General features: G+C 55.2%; 1 protein-coding gene across 4 annotated transcripts; it reads right to left on the bottom strand.

The window, feature by feature from the left end:
* Nucleotides 1–498: 498 nt before the first annotated feature.
* Nucleotides 499–23,672, bottom strand: LOC101391972 (galectin-9-like). 4 transcript variants are annotated; one of them, XM_087440760.1, is made up of 12 exons: nucleotides 23,594–23,672; nucleotides 22,663–22,793; nucleotides 19,727–19,909; nucleotides 17,663–17,754; nucleotides 16,518–16,719; nucleotides 15,542–15,652; nucleotides 13,983–14,078; nucleotides 11,700–11,750; nucleotides 11,066–11,107; nucleotides 10,518–10,606; nucleotides 10,219–10,381; nucleotides 7,313–8,087 (listed from the first exon to the last, which is right to left on the bottom strand). In XM_087440760.1, the coding sequence occupies exons 3-12, from the start codon at nucleotides 19,871–19,873 to the stop codon at nucleotides 7,941–7,943; spliced, it is 1,140 nt and encodes a 379-aa protein (XP_087296886.1). In that variant the 5' UTR covers nucleotides 19,874–19,909; nucleotides 22,663–22,793; nucleotides 23,594–23,672; the 3' UTR covers nucleotides 7,313–7,940. The 4 variants fall into 4 exon arrangements, with proteins under 4 accessions (XP_087296889.1, XP_087296886.1, XP_087296887.1 ...); XM_087440763.1 differs by lacking the exon at nucleotides 7,313–8,087 and adding an exon at nucleotides 499–567 and having other exon boundaries at nucleotides 22,663–23,670; XM_087440761.1 differs by having other exon boundaries at nucleotides 11,700–11,747; nucleotides 22,663–23,666.
* Nucleotides 23,673–23,896: the final 224 nt, after the last annotated feature.

Genomic DNA, 23,896 nt, shown 5'->3' on the forward strand with positions numbered 1-23,896 from the left:
ACAGGAGGTGTTAGAGGATGGATGGTGCGGATGAATGGATAAATGGTCATAGTGACAGATGGGTAGTTGGATTAATAAATTAATGAGAGAATGCATTAACTCACCTGCCATGTTCCAGGCCCAAGTCTTTGCAAAAGGTGTTCCATGTCATTATTACCATCATCATTATGCTAATTATCTAGATTCCAGTTACCTCCACTGCCATTATTCTGTGGCTGCACTGTACTAACTTGGCACATGTTTTCTCATTTAATTCCCACAGCATCCCCACGAGGTAGGGTATACCATCCTCATCTCACAATGGTTAAGTAATTGGGACAAGATCCACATCTAGTAAAGGCATCCAGTCAAGATTTGAACCCAGGTCTGTATGATTTCAAAGCCCTGCCCCCCAGCGAGATTACATTAAAGTTTTGACTCCTGCCCACAAGTTGCTGACAGTGAAGTCCTAAGCACACAAGGCAGATAAGTGCCACTCGCTGGCCTGAGTTCCTCCAGGACAGGAACTGTTTCCTCTCCAGCTTAGTCGTCTCAGCACCCTGGACAGCGCCCAGTACTTCAAAGTGTCTGTTGAGGGAGGGAATGAATAAAGGAATGAATGAATACCACGCTGTGACAGCCTCTTCCTGGTGTGGGGCAGGCACCCTGAGTGGCTCACACTGCTCTTGGCTTTCAGCCCTCGCAGTACAGCAAGTGGAAGTTCACCAACAGCCCCACCTTCCTGGAGGTGCTGGAGGAGTTCCCGTCCCTGCGGGTGTCTGCTGGCTTCCTGCTCTCCCAGCTCCCTATTCTGAAACCCCAGGACTACTCCATCAGCTCCTCCCGGGACCGCACACCCACGGAGGTCCACCTCACTGTGGCCGTGCTCACGTACCGCACCCGAGGTAAGGCTGGGGCTGGGGCTCTGGGGCGTCCAACTCTGGTATTTACAGCCAGCTGTTCAACATCTCTGAGCTTCATTCTCCTCATCAGTTAAACACCCACCTTCCAGAGTTGTTAACAGCAAGAGGAGGTGTGTGGGAGAGATGACTATGAAGCAAGCACTGAGCTGACCCCTTTGTAAGTGTATTATTGGTAACCATGTGAGATGGGTACTGTGTGCATTTTAAGGTGAGGAAACTGAGGCACAAAGAGGTTAAGCCAGTTGCTTAAAATCACACTGTTAGCAAGTAATAACTGAGATTCAGACCCAAGGAGTCTGACCGCTGAGTCCAAGTTCTTAACCACCCCACTCCACTCTGCTATTGTACTACTGTTGGGACGATTTAGTGAGATCGGATGTGGAAAGCACCCAGTCCTTAGTGGGAGCCCAATGAGTCTTCATCTTCCTGAGAGTCCAGCTGAACACAGGGATGATTCCGCCTGGATTGTTCACTCACTCACTCAGTGATGATCTATTTCATCTGTCTCTGTGCTTGGCACCACAGTGGGTGTGGAAATACAGTACATGTAGCCCTTGACTTCATGGAGCTTCCCATCCAGAAGGGGCAACGAAGAGAGAGCATGGAAATACATGATTGTTATTATGTGGGTGCTAAGAAGGAGAGCACAGGGGCTGTAAGAGCAGAGGATGGGGGATGGGCTCACATTGGCTAGAAGGTCCAAACCTTATCCAGTAGGGTTGACTCCTCTGCTGGATGAGCTGTGCCCCTGCCTTGCCCTCTGTAACTGAGTGTTGCCTGCGTTGGCAAAGCTGGAAGCTGGCCCACTCCTAACAGCCCTCGGCGCACTGAGAACTTTCTAAAACCTGGGCAGAGACTCTATTTGCTCTGCCAGAGAACATCTGCCCAGGCCAAATCTTCATCCTCAAACCAGGAGAAGACAGGCAGGCACATCCTGTGAGAGCAAGATTCCATGCAGAGGAAAACCAAAGGGACTTCTCAAGTTGGTGGGAGGTCCCCTTTAATACTGGGCCATTGGGAAGAGAATGTAACCCAGAGAAAGGTGGGGTTTCCACAAGCCCAGGAGGGGCCACTGGGGGAGACAGAGAGACACCGCAGAGGACTGGAATGCTCAGGAGGTTGTCCATCACCCAGAGTTCCTACCAGCAAGGGCTATACTCATGGAGACACTCTGGGGCAGTGACTGTGGCCACCCTGAGGGGCCACTTTATGCTACTGTCATCGGAGCTGAGTGGTGGGCTGGACGGGTCCCTGGAGAAACTCTTAGAGGCAGCATCGGAGTAGGAGTCAGGGAAGCTGAGCTGTGACCTGACTCTACTGCTGCCTGAGTGACCTTGTACAAGTCACTTTTCCTCTCCGAGACTCGGTTTCTGTAGTGGAGACAGGAGAGACTTGCACACTCTCTAAGTCCCTTCCAGCTTTCACCAGCTCTGGGTGTATAGAGGGTGGATCTCAGAAAATCAGCCCCTCAGTAAAGCTGGCAGAGCACCTGAGCGGGCTGTTGGAGGAGGCGCTGGGACGGCCCCGCACAGGCGCTAGGGGGCGATGTTGGTCAGGTCTGTACTGTCCTTGCAGATGGCCAGGGTCCCCTGCCCCAGGGTGTCTGCAGCACATGGCTCAGCAGCCTGAAGCCCCAAGGCCTGGTGCCCTGCTTTGTGCGAAGGTAAGCGCCCCTCACACTCTGTCCATGGTGGGCCCACTGGCCCAAGGGAGTTCTGGGTTGAACGGGAGGGATCTGGGGTTTAGGTGCCGCTCTGAGCCCCTTTCCCATGAAGAAGGCATTGGGCTCACACTGGGCCTCTCCATTCTATCCCCTGCTAGAGAGCGTGGCCAAGTCTCTAGCAGGGATAGAGATGCAGTGCTGGTGGGGCTCAGAGAACAATGAGGCTCAGCCCTTTCTCACAAGGCCCTAGGGTGAGGTGACCATGTGGGTGGACAGGGGAATGAAACAGTGTGCAGGACTGGGGAAATCTGATTTGAGCTCATGGTCCTCTCTACCTCCCAACACCACCACCCCCAACCACACCCCCAGCTCCCCAGCCCCTGTCCTGCCTGTGCATCAGGCCAGGGTGTCTGAGGACTGGGGCCTCTCTCCTCTCTCCCCTTCAGTGCCAGCGGCTTTCAGCTCCCCGAGGACCCCTCCCATCCTTGCATCCTCATCGGGCCTGGCACGGGCATCGCCCCCTTCCGCAGTTTCTGGCAGCAGCGGCTCCGTGACACCAAGCACAAAGGTACAGCTGGAGGGTTTGCGGGGCCTGGGGAGGGGGCACCCTTGGCCAGCACCTGCCTGGGAGCAGAACTGGAGCTGTGGGAGAGTTGTGCCACCGCCCCACAAACATTTCCTGGCCCCTCTCCCAAGTTTCCCTCAGCCTGTGTGGATGAGTGATCTGAACGCCCTGGGCTCAGTTTCCTCATTTGTAAAGTGGGGACAATACTAGATCAGATGCTTGTGGGGATGAAATGAATTTTCAAGTTGGGCATCCAGCTCCTCAGGCCTCGAGCCGGGGCCGGCCCTCTGGTGGCCACCCTGGTAACTGCAGCCCACTGGGTCTTGCAGGGCTCCAAGGTGGCCGCATGACCCTGGTGTTCGGGTGCTGCCACCCAGATGAGGACCACCTCTCTCGGGAGGAGATGCTGGAGGTGGCCCAGAAGGGGGTGCTGCATGCGGTGCACACGGCCTATTCTCGCCTGCCTGGCCAGCCCAAGGTAAATGCAGCAGCTGCCCACGCAGTGAGGGGAGCATTCAAAGCAAAGGCTATAGGGGGTGCCCTGGCTCCCAACAAGCCCCTCGCCTCTCTGAGCCTTCGTCTCCTCAGCTCTAAAGGGGAAGAGGTTAGATATTATGTTCACTCTTCCAGGAGAAGAGACAGGCTCCGAGACAGTCAGGACTAAGTCAGGGTCACCTGGTGGTTCAATCCCCAGTGCCCAGGCCCCTGAAGGTCCTCCTCCCGGGATACATGGCTGCCTGGGGAGAGCTGGTCCAGGCCGGCTTCATGCTCAAGCACAGCAAGGCTGGAGGGAAGTGGCTGCTCAGACACAGCCAATGACGGCCTCTGCTGCTCTGGGGGGCACTTTGCCCCAGGAGCCTGGGGAGTCAGGACAGACTCTTGGCTCAGCCCTTGTGAACTTGCCCCATCAGAGCTCCTCCCCGACCCAGAGCTCCATGCCATTGCTGGGGTCACTGGGCATCTTGTGTGAAACAAGAGCAGAGAGTCCCCGATGGATCCTGACTCCTGTGTAACCGGGGAGCCCAGGGCTCTGTGCCCTGTTCTGAATGACAGTGGGGATCCCACAGACTGTCTGCACCGAGAGGCCCCCCTCTGTGGGGAGCAGGCAGTTGGGCCTCACTGGGCAGGGGAAGTGGCTGGAGTGATGCCTCTTTGAAGCATGGTGAATTGTGAGTAAGGCCAGGAGCCCCACTGGATGGTCAGCTTCTCGTGGCCAATGTCCATCTCTCCAGCCCCAGCCCAGGCCTGTACTTCCTCATCCCAAGCCTGGTCCCCTGTGAGGTCCTGGATGGGACGGTGCTCACCCTGCCCGCCTCCCTGTGGCCAGCAGGCCTGACTACAAGCTTCGCCCCCCGCAGCAGGGCCCGGATCCACCGTCTCCTCTGGTTTCAGGTCTACGTTCAAGACATCCTGCGGCAGCAGATGGCTGGTGAGGTGCTCCGCGTGCTCCATGAGGAGCACGGCCACCTCTGTGTCTGCGGGGACGCGCGCATGGCCCGGAAGTGGCCCACACCCTGAAGCAGCTGGTGGCTGCCAAGCTGAGCCTGAGTGAGGAGCAGGTCGAGGACTATTTCTTCCAGTTTAAGGCAGAGCGCCTGGTGTGTGGGCTAGGGATGGAGGTCAAGGGCACGGGCCAGGGAGCCGGGACTCGAAAGTCTGGCTCAGAACAGTCCTGGACCCAACGGAATCCTAGAGGCGGCTGGAGGTCAGAGCTGGACGGGCAGTGAGAGGCCTGAGTGTGCGTCCCCGTCTGGTTGCTCAGCTCAACAGAGGCAAACGTCTTGTTTACGACAAGACTTGTCAGAGCCTCTAACATGACACTTCAAGCCTGGGAGCAAGTACGCAGCATCTCCCAAACATATTGATCTCAGAGCCCACATCACCTGGAGCATCTGATGGGACAAACACTAGGCAGGCTTTACTGTCTGTCATGGAGCCTGGGGAGATGTTTAGACGGTCCACACCATCAGAGCAGGCGCTGATGGCGGGTGGAAAGAGCCCAGGCGAGGTCAAGCATAATCTAAGCACGGCGGTGGGAAGGGAAATGGCTCCTGAGTGTACGTGTGACAGGGAAGCGGGGAACCCCAGGGCCTCGTCAGGCTGCACCTGATGAATGAGAGGCGGCTGGACCAGCAGAGCTGACACGTTGGTCTCTGTTTTCCCTTAAAGAGCCAGAAGCGCTACCATGAAGACATCTTTGGTGCTGTGGTTCCCCACAGGCTGAAAAAGGATGGGGCCACTGGGCAGCCCAGCGATCCCAGAGCGCCATCAGCCGACAGGAACAGTTAAAGCTGCCGCCACAGGATTTAATGACGGAGCCAACTCTGGATTATGGCCTCGAGAGATGGAGGGAAATTATAGCCCCAAGCCTCACATCTTATTTCCCCATCTCCTTCCCCCCAACTGTTTACATAACCTGCTGCCAAGTAGCAGCCTGGACGGAGAGGAACCTCTTGTCTCCCTTGATTCCACTCTTCCCTGGGTAATGGAGAGTAGGGGCCTCCCTCGTTCCTTGGAGAAGAAATCTGCAGTGCGGGTCGCAGCCAGTGGGTGAGGATGGAACTGGCTTCTGATTGCACCACTTGGATTGACCACCAGGAGGCGGTGTCGCACCACTCTCTATTTCCTGCCCCATGGACAGTTATTTATGTCTCTGTATTTAAATAAAACAAACCCCAGTCAGCTCCCAACCGGCACTTGGGCCTTCCCCGTATAACTCCTCCATGGAGATATTTATAAGAAATGCATTTTATTTTAACCACATTGTCTATGCGGGTGTTTGGTAGAGAAAGCAGCCCTAAATAATATAGCACTGGGGATTCGTGGAGGCCACATCTGGACATAAATCCCCCACAATGGGACATTGCAGTGTGGCCACGCTGCTTCTCTGAGATGCCACCACGTGGGGGCAGCATGCAGAGCTGCGTGCACATGTGACAGCGTGGGACGGGGGCGGGAACACAGGCTAACCTGTGGGGCTGAGCTGACCCTCCCGCAGGAGGCGTCTCACACGGGGCCATGGAGGTGCCGCGCCCCCACGAGGCCCGTTCTCCAGCGAGGGTCTGGGCCACAGCCCTGTCCTAGGAAGTCACTGTGTTTGCTCTGGGGCTGCCTGTGTCGTGAGGGTTTGGGCAATAACATTGGCACCTGGTGAGAAAGCAGGTGAGATGGGGCTGCGTGTCCAGGACTCGGCAGGGAGTGAGGACACACGTCTTCCCTGGGGAAGCCTCCTCAGGGGACAGAGCCATGTCCCTTCTCCCGTGAGAACAGGAAGGACTCAGCCAGGGGAGAAGTGGGGGTCTGGCAAAATCTGGCCCCCAGCTCAGCTTCGGCCTCTGTGTCATTGGCTCCCTGCCCACTTCCCCCTCCCCGCTCCTCCTCAGATGAGGGGAAGGACATGCCAACCTCCAGTGTCCCAGCAGTGCACCCGGGACGTGGTCAAGAATGCAGCCACATAGCCCGGGGCCCCTCACGCTGTACCGTCACACAAACCCCCTGGGGTCTGGTTACAGTGCAGACGCTGATTCAGGACGGCTGCCCCGGGGCCCAGGCTTCTGCATTTCTAACAAGCTCCCGGGTGTCTGGTGCTGCTGCTCTGAGGACTGCGCCCTGAGCCCCACCCTGGTTCCCGAGGCCCTAGGTTCTTGATGGAGGGGGCAGGATGTGTGAGCATCCTGTGGGCCCAGAGCCTGGCCCCCTGCACTGGCCCTGCACTGGCAGAACCCCACACACCGAGCCACTTTCCCCACCACACTCCACCACTAAGGCCGGGGGCCGCCAGTGGAACCCCGCAAACAGGCCTCTCTTACGGGTCAGCTTCTCCTGAGCCCACTGTCATCTCCTCCGCTGGGACACACGGATCTGAGGAGCTGGCCCTGCCATCTGGCCTCCTGGTCCTGCCTCGGCCCCCACGGGCTCAGGCCCATCCCTTGGCCCGTCTCGGGAGCATGGGGCTGTTTCCCGGGTTCCCCTCTGTTCCCAAGCTTCCTGCGTCACAGATTCCTGCCCAAGAGGCCTGAGCCTGGTCTGCCTTCTCCCGCACCCTTGTGGAGTTTTGGGGGACCCACTGGGAGCAGGTGTGGATGTCAGGACCCCCCCATCAAAATGGGACCTCTTAGCCAGGACCTCCCCAATTCCAGAGACTCCAAGATGTCTCCAAAAACATTAAAAGAGCCACAATCATCCTGCACACGGGAGCCGACAAGCATTTTTCTCTCTTTCCCTGAAGGACACTGGGAAGGGGAGAGCCCCTGCTGGGAAGGTCCTGACAGTTGGTGGAAACCAGCGGGGTGTCCTCAGGGCAGCTTTCCTGGAGCGGGGAAGGGAGGGTGCAGGTGCGGGAGAGGCGGAAGGTGGGAGAATGGGGAGAGGCCAAGGACACCACCTCCCCCGTGGAGGGCACAGCTGGTGGCCTGGGACGGAGGTGGAGCTGAGTGGGGTGGGAATGTCGTTGAGGGGCAGATGGGGTGTAGGCTTGGGTTGGGTGCTTGGGAACGCCCAGTACCTCCCTTTCTGCCGAGGGGACTGACCACAGGGCTTCAGCCTGCACGGACCACCCCTCTCCTCGGATGGTAGGACTTGGGCAGCTGGAGCCCCAGGTCCCGCCCCGAGCAAGGAAGGGAGTCCCAGCCAGCTGCCCTCGCCACTCCAGGCTGGCTGCAGCCTCAGCAGGGCCAGACAAGGACGTGGTCTCCCCAGCAGAGATCCTCGGCAGGCTGGGAAGGGCTGGGGCAGGGACAGGGAAGGTGGAGGTGATGAGCAGTCCAGACAGCAACATGCCCCAGCCCTGTCCCCAGGGCAGGGATCCCGCCTACGTCCGCACATGGGTCAGGTGGATGTCACCCGCCACCTCCAGGTTGTTGATGGCGGGCAGGTCCCTCAGGCGGTGGTGGTATTCACACAGGTGCCCACCATTCACAGCCACCCTTAGGCAGTGGCCTTCACACTGGATCCACACCTGGACGGAGAGGCCACGTCATTTGCACTCCACTTGGAAAGTCCTCAACCCTAAATGCAGGCTCATGTCTCCCTCCCTCCTTCCTGCCTTCCTCAAACATTAGTCAAGCAGGCCCCACACCTGCCCTCTAGCCACTCTGAAGGACTCATTCTTCACTCAACACTCCGAGTGCTCTCCTGCCTGTACTTTTGCATATTCTGTTCCCAACGCCCAGGATGCCCTTCCTCCTCTGCTCCCCACTCTGCACACCTGGCCCACAGGGATAACTCTAACCACCCTACAGGATTCTCCCCCCTCCCTCCAGGAAGGCGAGCCTTCCCTCCCTTCCCCACCTCCTGACGCCCTCCTAGTCGAGTCAGGTGCCTCCTCAGGCCATGGCCCCCACCCCCATCCTCATTCTCCAGCTGGACCCTGAGCCTCCAGGGGCAGGAATGCTGGCTTCTACCATCCACGTCCCTAGTACCCGGCACACAGGAGCGCTCCGTGCCTGCACTCCTGCGTGGCAGCCTCCTAACTTGTCTTTTCCACCCCAAACATTCTCCAGGAGGCCGTCAGAGCACATCTGTGAAAATGTCATCATCCCCATCACACTAGCTGACCCTCGCACATTTACTGCACACCAGACCCTGTCCTCAGCATGTCACAAACACGATTTCATTTCATTCTCACATCTCTATGAGATGATGTTATTGTTAGCCCATTTTTGTATGAGGTAACTGAGGCATAGCGCAGTTAAGTCCCTTGCTCAAAGTCACACAGCTATCTATAAATCAAGGTATATGGCCCTCTGGTTTGAAACACACACCCACACACTGTATTAAAATCCAGGGCCCCGTGGCTTAGTGGTTAAGTGCGCGCACTCTGCTACTGGCGGCCCGGGTTCGGATCCCAGGCGCGCGCTGACGTACCGCTTCTCCAGCCATGCTGAGGCTGCGTCCCGCATGCAGCAACTATAAGGATATGCAACTATGACATACAACTGTCTACTGGGGCTTTGGGGGAAAAAAAAAAGAGGAGGATTGGCAATAGATGTTAGCTCAGAGCCAGACTTCCTCAGCAAATAGAGGAGGATTAGCATGGATGTTAGCTCAGGGCTGATCTTCCTCACAAAATAAATAAATAAAACTTTTTAAAATAAATAAATAAAATCCAAACTCCTTTCCATGGCCCTCAAGACCCTACATCAGTCATTTTCAACCCTGGGTGAAGAGTATCAGGGTGTATTTAAAAATACGGAGGCCCAGGCTCACCCCATCATTGGCCAGCAGAGGGGCCAGGTACTGATTTTTCTTCAAGCTCCCCAGGTGATTAGACTGCGTAATCATGGCTGAAAACACCTGCTCTCTGTGAAGCCGAGCCTCCAGCGCACCACCCACCCCTCTCTGTCCCCACTGTCTCCGGGAAAGCCCCTGGCCTCCAGCCACACCCATGACTCTCTGCCTTTGCAATAACAGCTGCTCCCTCCGCTGCCCGCCTGAATGCACCCCGCAGACATTTTCGAGGCCTGCTCCTTCTACCACTGAGGTCTCAACAGCTCAGTGGCCTCCTCAGAGGGCTGTCCCCATCTAAGGCAGCCCAGCCCCTGCCCCCGGGCTCATTCTGTCCCCTTATTCTGTGTTGCCTTCTGCAGAGAACCTGCTGTCATCTGCAAGGACCTGTCCAACATCTGTGTCCTTGAACTCTCCCACCTGAACTGTCAACTCCGAGGGGCCAGGACCTCGTCTGTCTGCTTTGTGGCTGTCCCCCCGCTCCTGGGGCACTTCCTGCACAAAGTGGGCCCTGACAGAACAGCTGAGAAATGATTGCTGACCGAGTGAGTGAGTGAGTGAGTGAGTGAGTGAATGAGGAATGACCCTCATTCTTGGGTTCCATCTGGCGCTGATCGGCTGTGTGACCTCAGGCAAGTAACCTGCATTGTGAGTCTGTTTCCTCACCTGTAAACAGCAGATCCCCTACCTGCCATATGTGGGAGGGAAATAGTAACATAATAACAACAATGGGTTGAACACTTTCTCTTCTTCTGGGCCCAGCCCTCACCTAGAGGCTCAGCGCCCATCTCGTTCCAGGGGCCCCCAGTGCCCCCGCCCCCTGCTCCGTTGGCCCCGTGAGAGCCCCTCTGAGCGCAGCTTACCGAGAAGCTCTGGCCACGGGTGAAGGGCATTTTTCCTGACAGCCTTCGCTCCTCAGACCCCCAAGAGCCATTGACCTGCGTGTTGCGGACCACGGCATTCTCATCGAAACGGGGGTTCAGGTGGAAGGCGATGTCACTCCCAGAGCGCAGGTTGATGTGGAACCTGGGGGTGGGCAGCTCACATGGACTTCCTCTGCCCACTGAGCTCTGTGTCCCTAGCCCTCCCCAGCCTGCCCAGAGCCAGGGGGATGGCCAGAATGACCTTGGGCCGTCTCTCCTCCCCGAGAGCCCTGGCTTACCTCTGAGCACTGGGCAGGACGGTGCCAAACACGATGATGCTCTTGGAGGGGTACAGCCCACCAGGGATGCCGGTGAAGAAAGGCAGCGGCTGTGGGGAGGAGAGGGCCAGGTCAGCCCCAGCAGACAGAGCAGGCACCACTGCAGGGGGACCTTCGTGCCAATTTCTATAAATCTGGACTGTCAACTGAGTTTGACAACCGTGCCTGTGAGTAATATATTTTCAAGAAAGAACTCCATGATATCTTTACTTGGTTCAGTAAACGTCACATGAAAACTTCCCAGCGTCCCTCAAATGAATGGGCTTAAACTGTCATGAAAAGACCTTTGGCCTGACACGACAGGACAGTGGGCTGAAAGGGGAGGCCGCATATATGCTCATGGGGGAAGGGACAGTTTTAAAGGTGAAGCTCATGTCAATAGTCTCCTCGTTTACTCGGGTGTTTGAGGAACTTCAGCCACTGGAGGATGCCTCACTGTTGTCACTGCCCCTCGCCTCCCGCCCTGCCCACCGCAAACCACAACCCCGCCCTCCCTGGAGCACACTCACGTAGGCTGGGTTGGGATATGCCGGAGGTGGGACTGCAGGATTCTGTGGAAAAGAGACCAGGAAATTCAGTGTGGGAGTGACACACACATGGGCCCCACACATTCCAGAGGGGATGCTCCGCTGTGACACTGAGGTCGTGAGGCTTCAGCCCTTGGATTCTCCATCACCTTCCTTCTCTCGTCAGCCAGGGTCAGACTTCTTGCCATGTTCCCAGACCCCATCATAGCCTCCTTCCCCTCAACCTCTGCACAGGCAGCCCCACCCACTCCAGGCCTCCCGTCTGCTCAGCACTGGCAGGAGGGGGAGCAGCAGCTCACTCCTGTGAGCAGCAGTGACACCCTTGGGCTCTTCCTCAGGATCCAGGGCCTCCTCCCCAGATGCTGGACCACAGCACTCCCCTCCTAGTGACAGAAGGACCCGTTTTCCTGCTGGTCCCTAGGGGACCTGCCTCTGGGGCCGCTGGCTGAGTCCAGCCTTCTCCAGGGTCACTCCATGTCTCCTGAGATGAGGGCCTGGCCCCAATGTCCCCATCCCCTTGCTAAACTGTTTTCTCCTCCACTCTCAGACCAGAAATCAGTCCTTGGTGAAGGGGCTCGCGGTGGCACTGTGACCTGACCAGAGCTTCCAGACTTACCGGGCACATATGTTGAGGGGCGCTCAACACGGCGTGGTTGACTCTTTCCTTCTGGAGGAAAGAAACCTGCATTGTAACCAGCCCTCACGAACGTGAAGACCACCACCTGCCAGCAGAGGGCACCACATAACACAGTCCTTTGAAGTGAGTTAATCGAGCGGCTAACAGCCCTTGGCCCCGAGCAGCCCCCCAAAATTGGAGGATAGGCGTGCTTCTCTCAAGGGGACGAGGCAGGGGCAAAGGTTTCCTCTGAGAAGAAACATGGCTGCACTCTGGCCCATCTTTCTTCTCAGGGAGCGTCTCCAGCACAGCCTCACTTGGCAGGAGGCATTGAATGTGAGGCCTCGCTCTTCTGGGGCCGCCCACAGACGGCGGAGGACTGAGCCCACAAGTGCGATTCAGGGAGTTTCCCAACTCATCAGGGCCACCCCCACCCCCACAGCACCACAGCCAAGGAGAGGGTCAGGGGTCTGCCCCACCCTCCCTATAGGAGAGGCCGGATGCCTGGCCCTGCCTCCTCCCTTCAACCCACAGGAAGATGCAAAATGAAGAGGTTCCCAAGAGAGAGCAAGGGACTTAAAATGGGAGCTGAGCTGGCGGCCTGATCCCTGGAGACGGAAGGGATGAGCAAGTCAAAATGGCAGTGGACGTCGGTGCCACACGAGCGTGAGACCACGGCAGAAACTGTGGTCAGAAATGCCTCCCCTGACTCCCCCTCGCCTCCGTCCTGTCCCCTCTAACCTTCCTGAGCCCGAGGCGCCCAGAGGTCCCCGCCCTCCCAGGTGCTCTCTGGTTAGGAGGGGGCGGGACCGGGGTGGAGGAGGGGACATGCGCATTGGCTCCTCCAGAGGGAGAGGAGGACGAGTCAGAGGTAGACCCGCCCGCTTCCCTTAGCTCCCACGGCTCAGGGCCGCGTTACACCCGGAAGGTGAAGACTAGCATCTACTGAGCGCCTATCGCGTGCCGGGCTCGGCCTTCAGTGCTTCACGAGGGAGGCGATCCCGGCTCCTGTTTCCCTAGGGAGGCAGCCAGGCTCTGAAGGGCTAAGCAACGTGCCCAAGCTCGCCCAGGTAGCAGGGGATAAATGCAACATGGTGCCCAGTCTGTCTGGTTGTGTCCCCCGCACCCTGTCCTGCCCAGGCCAGGGCCCAAGTCGGGCTGCCCTGCAGGGCTCCCCGGAGCTCCCCAGTCCTGCAGTCAGCGGGGCAGGAGGCGGGTGCCCGAGCAGGGCAGTGATGGGCCCCAGGAAGGCTGGGTGGAGAGACATCCCTTCCCACCCACCCACTGCTCTGGAGCCAAAGAGGGGGCCAGGTCCTGCTCCCCTTCCTGTTCTGGACTCTGTCCCCACCAACAGACTGATCTTCCTGCCCTGATTGGTTTCTTCTTCTACTGGCTGTGCAAACCACACTCGGCATTTACTTACCCGGTCCCTCCTGCTCACCCGGCACTGTGCAGAGTGCTGGGGACACACAACTGAACAAGCCACAGTCCTAGCCTGCAAGGCTCATGGGCATGGGGAAGGAGTGGGTGGAGTGATGGGGACAGACAGGTAAGGAGAGTTACATGGGGACGTCATGACTGGCACGGCACAGACACGTACAAAGTCCATGGGGACATAGGGTGGGGGTGCATCCAGTGATCTGCCAGGCAGGGAAGATGCTCCCAAGGAGAGACATTTAAGCAGAGCATTGAAGGGCCATTAGGGGTTGGCTGCGGGTGAGGTGGCAAAGGGTGCCTTCAGCACCAAGACAGCATGTGCAAAAGCCTAGTGGCCCCAGAGAGCCTCGAGTGAGCAGTGGAGGCTGGGTGAGCTTCATGGGGGACGGCTGAGGCCAGAAGATGGGCTTGGGCAATGCTGGGGAGGATACCACACGTCCTGCTGGGGGATTGGCTTTCTTTAGAAGGACTTGGGGCCTTTAGGATTTTTAAGCAGGGAGAGGATGCGAGCAGATTGGCTTATAGGAAGGTCACTGCCGCAGTGGGTGGGTGTGAGGGGAGTGGGGAACTGGACCAGGGTCCTCGTGCTGAGGGGTCAGGTGGCCTGGACCAAGGCAGTGGCTTCGGAAGGGTGAGGTGGTGGTGCTCTGGAGAGAGATGAAGGGAGGGAGGGAAGAACCAAGGACGACTGTGGGGTCCCCACTCTGGGGGCCTGGTGGAGGGAGACAGGGAACTGTTGGTGGGGCCTGTAGGCCCCGGCTGGCCTGCTGGCTGGAACCAGCCTCTCGGACCCTCTGTCCTTCCTGCTAACAGCTCCGCTTCCTGGACTCTCCGTGTTTAACTCACTTGTGGTTTGCGCCCCTTGGGCTTGTGCGGGAAGCGGGCAGCCTGGGAGAAGTGCATCGTGGAGAAGGCGGGCTGGACAGGGGCTGCGCGGGTGTTCTGTTAAAACAAAAGGCACCAGGGGGGCGAAGAGAAGCATTAATGAAGCCAAGGAGGAGCGGAAAGGCAGGGCCCGGGGCAAGAGGGAGAGAGCCAGGCAGACAGGGGGCGGGAGGGTGTTCAGGACCTCGTGGAGGGGCAGCAGGGACAATTAGGCTCCAGTGGGTGACAGCAGGATGGTGCTGTCTCTCTCTCTCTCGGCACAGCTTTTTCTGTCTCTCTCTCTCCCTCTCTCTCTCTCTCTCTCCCTCCCTCCCTCTCTCTCTCTCTCCCCCACCCCTGTAGGGGAGACAGTTGGATAGGGAGGAATATGAGAGATGAGGACCTAAGAGAGAGGAGCTCATATTTGCTGAGGGCCTCTGTGTGTTGTCCCCATCTCAGGAGCACACGAAATACCGAAAGTGGTCACAACAGCTCCAGTCAGCCTCCTGTGCCCTGAGGGAATGTGGGCCCAGCATACTCCAATCTTCCCAGTCTTCACAAAACACCAGAAATCCAGATTTCCATGTGTAGTTTCCTGACATTCTTTTTAATTCTGGTTAAAATACACATAAAATGTACCATCTTAACCTTTTTTTTTTTTTTTTTTTTTGGTGAGGAAGATTAGCCCTGAGCTAACATCTATTGCCAATCCTCATCTTTTTGCTGAGGAAGATTGGCCCTGGACTAACATCCATGCCCATCTTCCTCTACTATATACGTGGGAGCCCTGCCACAGCATGGCTTGATAAGCAGTGTGTAGGTCCACATCTGGGATCCGAACCTGTGAACCCTGGGCCAACGAAGCAGAGCACACGAACTTGACCACTATGCCACTGGGCTGGCCCCATCATAACAGTTTTTGAGTTTATAGTTCAGTGGCTCTAGTACATTCACATCGTTGTGTAAACATCACCACCATCCAGCTCGAAAACTTTCTCATCTTATAAACTTTGCCTGACGTTTTAGATGTTGGCAACATACTCAAAAATTTTAAAACACAGAGATGGTCAAGTAGACCCTGGTGTGGGCACATGCGGGCCATTTTATAACCTCTGACATACATCACCTCGTGAGCTCACACAGTAACCCTTGGGGCAGCAGCGACTATGCCCCTTCCACAGATGAGCAAACTGAGGCTGGGAGAGAGGAAGCCGCTTGTCTAAGATCCCACAGCCAATGAGAAGGGCAGAACTGGGAATCTGAGCTGGATTCAGTTTGATTCCCAGGCCTGGGTTCTTTCTGGAACCACACGGCCTCCTAACCAGGGGGGAAATAGAGAGTGACACAGACGAGTGGCCTAGGAGTCTGGGAGACGGGGGCAAGTGTTCCAGAAGAGACGGCAACACCAGAAGGATGGGACACAGGAGCTGGAGGTGAGTCCCCAGAGTCACCTGGGTTTGGGCTCACCCAACAGAGCCAGGGCACAGCTAGACTGGGCCCGGCCCCCACCCCTGGGACAGGTGCCAGGTGGACCATCTGACCTGGAAGCTGATGGAGGACAGCTGCACAATGCCGGTGACAGAGAGGGTGTCCACGCGGTGGAAGGGCACGCGGTGTGAGTACTGCACAAAGAGGCTCCCGTTCACTGTCACCTGCCAAGATGAGCACACATTCCAGGAGAGGGGTCCCAGGCCAGGGCTGGGGCACACGTGAGCCTCTGGGACCCGGGCTTCTAGAAATTAAGACCTGCATCTGGTTTTCACACCCATCCCTGTGGGTCGAGGCACCAGCCTTCAGAGCTGTGCCAGGTACAGGAACATGCGTGGGATCCAGAGGGCATCCGCACTCATCTCTGCTTGGCTCTAGTTGTTGGCTTTTTGTTCTCATGGTTGTTCATTTATGGCAGTAGGTTTGTCTGTCTGATCATGGCTCACCTGGGGTGTTATTTAAATATGCCTCACAATGTTCATAGGGAACAGAGGAGAGACGATCTCGGGTGGAATGTGGAGGGAATGGGAACATCCGCCTTCACTCAGGGAAGCGCAGACACAGATATATTCACCCCGACCTGTTTTCCAAAGCCCAGAGACACGGCTCTGCTCACAAAAGCAATTTGCAACACCTTGCAAAACTAAGTTATTAATAGAACCTGGATAAAGGCTTCAACAATGTTGCCAAAAAAGAAGTGATCTCAGAGAACTGAATGGATCAATGGCTACAGCTCAGGAAGAGAATTAACTTGGACTTAAAGACCCAGGAAGCCAAAATACACCATGGAGACTTATCTAGTTCTTATTCCCTGAGTGACAGAAGCAGCAGGTGCCCCTGTGGGTGCAGGTGAAGGTGTAAGGAGACTGCAGCCATCAGTAACACCCTGACAAGGAAGTGGTCCTATTATCTGTCTAGTGGTGTTGCTCAGCCAGATGTCAATGCGTGTGATTACTTTAAGGCTATTCAGCACCTGTTAGGGCTGAGGCGACAGGCAGCAGGAGGGAGGGGAGGAGAGCTCCTGCTCACCTGGAAATGGGAGCTCTGCACCAGGAAGCTGAGCTCAAAGGGACTCCCCCTCTGTAAGGGCAGTGGCGTCTTCCTCTCCTCTGGCCCCCAGCGTCCGTTCTGCTTCGTGTTGCAGACCAAATACCCGCCACTTTCAAACCGAGGGTTGAAGTGGAAGGCAATGTCATTGTCACTGGGGCCAGTCTGAAAGTTCACAGCAAACCTAGGCGAGGGAAATCAGATAGTCACCTGTAGCCTGGCTCATGCCAATGGCAGGACCAAGAGGGCCTCGCCTTTGACTGGCATCTGTCGGGGAAGTTACACACAACCCGCGATCCTCAGTCTGTTGCCATCCTGTCTGTTCCCCTAATTAGCACTTAGTGTGTTTTTGTGCAATTATTGCATTTTGTCTTTACAGTGTAATTTTCTAAAAATAAGTAGAAATTGGGTAAAGAAAAATGTTGATGCTAGCGACAAGAAGTATAGATCTTGGAAACTAATTACAAATTAGTGTCAAAGGTGGAAGTTGGGAAACGTGCCTAGAAGAGCCTTCAGCACCCAGTGGACACTCATTGGAGGCTGGCCCACGTCTGCTCAATTGGGAAAGAAGAGAACAAGTTTAAAGAACATGTGAAATTGACAGGACTATACCTACATAGACAAGGCCTAAAAGGGAGGCGTAATCAAAAAATAAATAAAATTAAAAGGGAGGCATAGAATAAATACTAGCTCTCCAGGTGTGAGAACTTTCATCAAATTACATTTGATGGCAAGTTGAAACATCTCAACATTATCCGAATGAGGGTTCCAAAGTAGGTGAGGGCAGTTCCAGGAAGTAAAGGAATTGATATTTTTGCACCTCTGAATCATCAGGTACAAAGTTCAACCCTGTAAATAATCATCTGCCTCCGGGCTTGCCTGCTTCTCTCCTAGACTGTGAGCTCCCGTCATCCCTATGTCTACCAGGGGTCTGTGTTAATGGGGCCCACACCCTATTGGCAGAGGGCAGTGGTGCCATTCAGCATTGGCAGGGGCCGGGCCCTGCCATCTCATCTGGCATCTCCAGGTGCAGGCAGCTCCGAGGGTGTTGGGTGAACCAACCTGAGCGGGCAGGTGCCAATCTTTGCTAAGGGGCGAGGCTGCAGAGAAACCACAGTTCCAAGTACCTGGTTCCACTGGAGGCTAAAACGGCCCCATTGACAGTGATCTGAAGTCCCTCCTGGAGACTCCCTTGGATGATCCCAGAGAAGGGGACGACCTGCAGAGAGAAGACAGATTCTGAAACCTCCAGAAGGAAAGGCTTGCTGACACTTTCATTTTTGATTTCTGACTTCCAGAACTGAGAGAACAAATTTGTGTTGTTTTAAGCCTGGCCAGCCAAAGCTGCCGTGGAGTTTGGACCTGTGTGCGCGTGTGTGTATGTGTGTGTGAGTGAGGGATCTTAGCAGGAAACAGCAGCACTGGCTTTTGCTCCCTATGGAGCAGGAGGATGGGTTTTTGCACTGGTTTTATGGCCCCACAGGCCTGGGCTCGCTTCTAGTTCCCCGTGTGAGCAGCTCGGCTGTTGGGCAAATCACTCTGCACCCCAGGTCCCTCCGTGGAGCAGCGACACAACAGCACCAGCCTGGCAGAGTTCTCGAGAGGACTAGATAAGATGCCACATGGAAAGCCCCGGGCTCACCGGCCCTGACAGTGGCGGCTGTTTGCATCTGGAAGAATTAGTCTCTGTGCTGGGTCAGAATTGCTCTCTGCTTCTGGCTGGGCCTGGAGCCTGAGAACTTTTTCCTTCCCTTCCTATCCAGAAGTCCAGACAGCAGAGCCAGGCCCTACAGGCCACAGGGTGGGCAGCCTCCTTCTGGAGGCCCCGTGTCACCAGAGTGTAACCAGCCCTGCTGGCAGAGAGAGCTCACCTGCAGGAGGCAGTGCGAGGCTTTTCGCCAGAGGACGCTGCTGCCCCAGAGGTTCCAAGGCCCTTCTGGTGGCCGACTTTCCTGTCTCTGTTATCTCGTTATCCTCACAACAACCCAGGCCGTGATTAGTGCCACCTCTACAGATGAGGAAACTGAGGCAAAGAAAGTCTGGTATCTTGCCCAAAGCCACACAGCAGGTGAGTGACAGAGTGGGGTTTGAACCCCAGCACCCACGCTTGTAACCACCACACAGACTTCTTCTCACCATGAAGCACAGAACACCCTCGCTCCTGGCTCACCAAGTGCTTCCCGGACCAAACAGTGAGTCCTGTGCTGCCTGTGGTCGCAGCTTCCATCCTGGCCCTCTGAGGGGCTGGGACTGAGCAGAACAGCAGGGCCCGTGACCTTCCCGCCGCACTTTGCAGGCAGCGGGGCCTGGTTCCTACTGCTGGAGGTCAGGGGGTCACCAGGGGCTCCGGGCGCCTGTGGGGACTGCACCCATCCTCTTTCTTGTCCCGACTCCAAGGCCCTGTTTGAACTCCGTGCTGCCCGTAGGAGGATTGTCCCTCTGAATGGAACAATCTGGCTTTGGAATCCATGGACTGGAAAGTAAAAACCAGTCCCCAGAATAATAAAGTGGCAGGGCCTGGACGGAGCCCTGGGCTCCCCCACCTGATGGAGACGGTGCCCAGGGTGACATGTTCTGTCCCGGAGGCCCTTGCCGCCTGCCTGCCTTCCCCATTATCCCTCTTCTGTTGGCTCCTCCCTCCTCTGGGGTAAATCAAGGCACTGTCCTTCTCGGCCTCTTACCATCGGGGACATTGGCCTGTGACCTCAGCCTATCTGAGCCGAGTTTTCCCCTGTGTGACGGGGGGATGATGAGCCTCATGGGGGTGAAACGAGACCACCTGCAGACAGGACCTCCACACATGTGGCAAAATGGTGCCAAAGGCAGCCCTTTGTGTCCCCCACTGAGGGACAGCCCCTGTCCTCCCTCACTCCTGAGATGGGCCCCCTGCAGACACTCTGTCCCGCCCCGCCTTGTTAACTTGCCCTCAGGGAGCAGACCCTCCTCAGGAGGGCTTCCCTGCTGCACCCAGATTCCTAACAATAGTAAACTCTTCCAAAGCCCCCATAGGTGCCAGGCATGTTCCGGCACTCTAGAAATTCTGCTGTCCCATCGTGCACTCCTGCCCTTCTTGTGTTCTCTTTAGGATGCCACCCTCCCCTACCCGCTGTCACCCAAGAGCTGTTTCCTCAGAGACCCAGAGCTGCTTCCCCCAGGCCAGACCGCCCCATGCCAACAGCCCCGGGACTCACCGGGTTCAGGTAGGGAGGCTGGGGGCAGATGAAGGCCATCTCTCCACCACCTCTGTGGCCACTGCTGCTTTTCACACCAGCCCGGCAGCAGTCTGCACTGGAGAGGACTTCACAAGGAAATCGAAACCTATGCAAGTTGGCCGTCATTCAACAGGGAGGAGCCAGGAGCAGGAGGAAGTGGATCTGGAAAAAGAGAGAGGATGGAGTCCTGGGGGAGGAGGGGTGAGGGTAAGAACCAGAGAGAGGGAAGTGGACATTCCCCACCCCAGTGACCCTCCCCTCCTCTCTCCTCCTGTGCTCCGCCCCTGAGACCAAATCATATTTGGTTCATATAGGTTCAAAGAACCTGACCACACTGACATGACAGTGAGTTTCTAGACGATACCGCCCATTGTATGTAACTGTCTCCTGAGCATGCTCGGTCAGTGTCCAGAAAACAGTGGGGCTACATGACAGGGCCTGTGTGGCTGGACATGCCTGTGCCCAGGGTGGTGGTGGTGGTGGGATGGCCTCTTTATACCCATTTTACACACAGAGAAACTGAGGCTCAGAGAGTCTAAGGGACATGCTCAAGGTCACACAGCTCACTAGAGCAGCCTGAGCTGTATGAGGACACGTACGTTCTCTAAAAGGTATTTCTCCCCTTTAAAATTCTATTCATCATGTAAAAACATCATCACATGGAAAGAAATGTTTTTCAAGAGAGTATGTCATAAAGGACATTGTTGTCCCGGAGTGCAGTGGTGCCCTGAAGCTCCCGAGCCCCTCTATCTCCTTCTGCTCCTCTCCTCTCTCCCTTTCTCTGGGCTTCAGAAGGGAGACAGCAGAAGTCTTGGACATAGAGAACGTTCCAGGTGACATGCGGTGGACATAATATTTATTATGTTCCAGAGGACATAATAAATAAACTGTCCTTACCTGGCTTTAGCACCCAGTTAAGGGACGTGATGGACTGAAGGAGACGAGCAGGATAGGCGGGGTGGGGGGAGTGGGGAGGAGGGGAGCAGTAAAGTCCAGCAGACCCCTGCAGTGTGCCAGGGAGAGGCCCAGCGGTCAGCCGAGCACGAGCCGTTCAGGGTCCTACAGGCACCAGTGGGTAGAAGGCGCCCAGGGCCGCACGTCTGTCTGCACCCCCTTCCTTCTTGCACCTTGCTCGATGCAGCTGCATTTGCAAAGACTGACTTCTTTGAGACGCTCCCATAGACAGGCCCCATGTCCCCCTGCCCTCCCTCCATCCCCACTATATTCCCGGATCAACCAGAGATTGACCAGATTGAAGGGGCCAACAGCACAGTTGGAGCAGAAAGGAGGGAAAGGAAGGGAGATTCTTTGCCATCCTCGCCAACACCAGGCACACCAGGCACACCAGGGACACCGGGGACAACGTCATCGTGATTGGGATGTGGAACAACTGGAACCCCATTCATTGACAGGTTGGAGCGTAAAATAACATAACTTTGGAAACTTTTGATGGATTCTAGTCAAGTCAAGTCTCCTGTCTCCTGGCTATTCTACTCCTAGCTATTTGCCTGAGAGAGGTAAAGACCCAACATATGTTCATACCAGCTTGACTCGCTATAGCCCCAAACTGGAAACAACACAAATGTTCCCCAACTGGAGAAAGGCAAAACAAACTTTAGTATTCATACGATGGAATAGCTGTCAGCAATCACAAGGAGCTGTGGATACAGGAAACAACATCAATGAACCTCAGGGTTGAGCAGAAGAAGCCAGACACCAGCGAGCACGGCTGTGGTAACAGGTCAGAAGAGCGATTTCCCTTGGAGGGGCCCGAGGGGTCTTCTGGGGCTGGAAGTGTTCTGAGCCTGATCTGGATGGCGGGCACACAGCTGTTTACATAGGTCAGACTCATCCAGCAAACTAGGATCCCTGCATTTTACTCTACGGATATAATATCTCAGTAAAGTCCTGTTTAGAAAACAAAATGACTCCCAGAGCCCAGGGGGACACAGGGACGGCCAGAGTGCCAGCAACAAGCACTATGGTGTCTCCGTGTACCTTGGAGGTGAGTCACATGAGTCCAGCCCAGAAAGAGAGCCCCAGGGCCCTCTGCTCCTGCCCTGCAGGGAGGGGCGACAGTCACGCCCAAAGGGCAGTGGCTTTTCTGACTAATTAAGACAGTATGGGGGCATCTTCAAGACACAGCCCCAGGGCACTGCTGACCTCGGCAGCCTGGCATCACCGTGTGGTCACCACAATCCATTCCCAGTGCCTAGCTCTGGGCTAAAGGAGGCGGGAGGCAGCCCTTGGGAAAGTTCCATCTCAGAGCTCTGTTGTTCCAAGTCCCAGACACTTGTCTGAGGCTCTCTGTTCTTTGCACCATGGAGCAATGGATCTGTTCAAAATGTAAGTCCACCTCACCCCCATTAGGATGGCCACCATCAAAATCCAGAAGATGGCAAGTTGATGAGGATGTGGAGAAGGAGCCCTTGGGCACTGTGGGGTGGGGCGTGTAAAATGGTGCGGCTGCTGTGGAAAAGGTAGTGAAAGTGCCTGACGATAAGCTTTGATTGCTGAGGCATCTGTTTCAAGACAGTCATCTTGAAAGAACATATCACCAGCTTATGACACAGCTACTTGTGAAACAACCAGAGGAGGAACTAGGCTGTCCCTCCCCATGAAGTTCTGTCTTCAGAAAGCCCTGGGTGATCTAGATAAGTGACAAATGAGTGACCCCAGTCTTCCCTTCCTGCACCCTAATTCCCACCCAGTGACCCCACCCTTAGGACTCCAACATCTGTGGATTTTGGTATCTGCGCAGGTCCTGGAACTAATCCCCCACAGATACTGAGGGACGACAGTAACTGATAGAACAACCTGACAGCAAATTACTAAAGAGATGGAGGTTTTAAACACTATCAACCCAACTTAATTGTCATTTCCAGAACAGCACTCTCAACAACAGTAGGACGTACCTTCTTCTCAAGGACACATCAAAATCAAATCAAAATCTCAGCAGACCTTTTTCTGGGAGTTCGGGAGGAATTAACAAGCTGATTCTAATATTCATATGAAAAGCCAGAAGATCTAGATGCGTCAAAACAATCTTAAAAAGGAAAACAAAGATTATTTACATTATCTTAATTCCATGACTTACTCTAACGCTAGCCTAATCAGGAGAGTAAAGTATTGTTGTAAAGACAGACAATTAGGTCAGACAGAGTAGAAAGTCCTGAAGTAGACCCACACTTGTTTGATCAATTGATTTTCAACAAAGGCACCAGAGCAATTCCATGTGGAAAGGAAATCCTTTTTAACAATTGGTGCTAGAGAAACTAGCTGTATATACAGAAAAATGTGAATCTTGATCTATACCTCACACCGTACACAAAAAATAATCTAGAAATGGATCATAGATGTAATTGTAAAACCTAAAACTGTAAAGCTTTTAGAAAGAAATATAGGAGGTTGTCTATAACCTCAGCATAGGCAAAGGCTTCCTGGACAGCGCCGAAAAACTCACAACCATAAAAGAAAAAAAAAGAGAAAATAGATTTCATCAAAATTAAAAACTTCTGTTCATCCACCTGCTAAAATCACCACAATTATGAAGACTGACAACACTGAATGTTAGCAAGAGTATGGAGCAACTGGAACTTTCACTAACTGCTGGTGAGAGTGGTAAACCACACCACAATGGTAAGGCACATTGGAAGTTGTTCTGGTAGTTTCTCATAAAGTTAAACACACCTTCCTTACAACCTAGAAATTCTACTCCTAGATATTTACCGAAAGTACATTAAAGCTGGCTCTTAAAGGGCCCACGCACAAACTCACCCGTTTCAGAAAGCAACCTAAAATCACCAGAAAGAAAGGTACACAGTGCTTTGGTGAAAAGAGACTCACCTAATAGGCCCTGTGTGCATCTCGGTGAGAGGTGAGACCTCTCCAGGGACTGGGACATTGACGGCGGCCATTGTTGTGGCCTGGTGTGGGCGTGCTGACACAGATGCCATTGGAATTCTCCCTGAGGCCTGCTAGCCCAGGTCTGCCCTACCCTCTAGAGCACCGATTTAATCCAGCTCAGCCAGGGCAGGCAGTCCACCCTAGAGACTGGCCCCACCAACAACAAGCCCTCAGGCAACTTGTGGGCCTGCATAGATTGGTGACTGGATTCTCTGCAGCCTTGCAACTGAGCCCACTTCAGTG

Source organism: Ceratotherium simum, chromosome 16, assembly GCF_057802395.1.
Source record: "Ceratotherium simum simum isolate JZ-2026a chromosome 16, ASM5780239v1, whole genome shotgun sequence".
Lineage (NCBI taxonomy): Eukaryota > Metazoa > Chordata > Mammalia > Perissodactyla > Rhinocerotidae > Ceratotherium > Ceratotherium simum.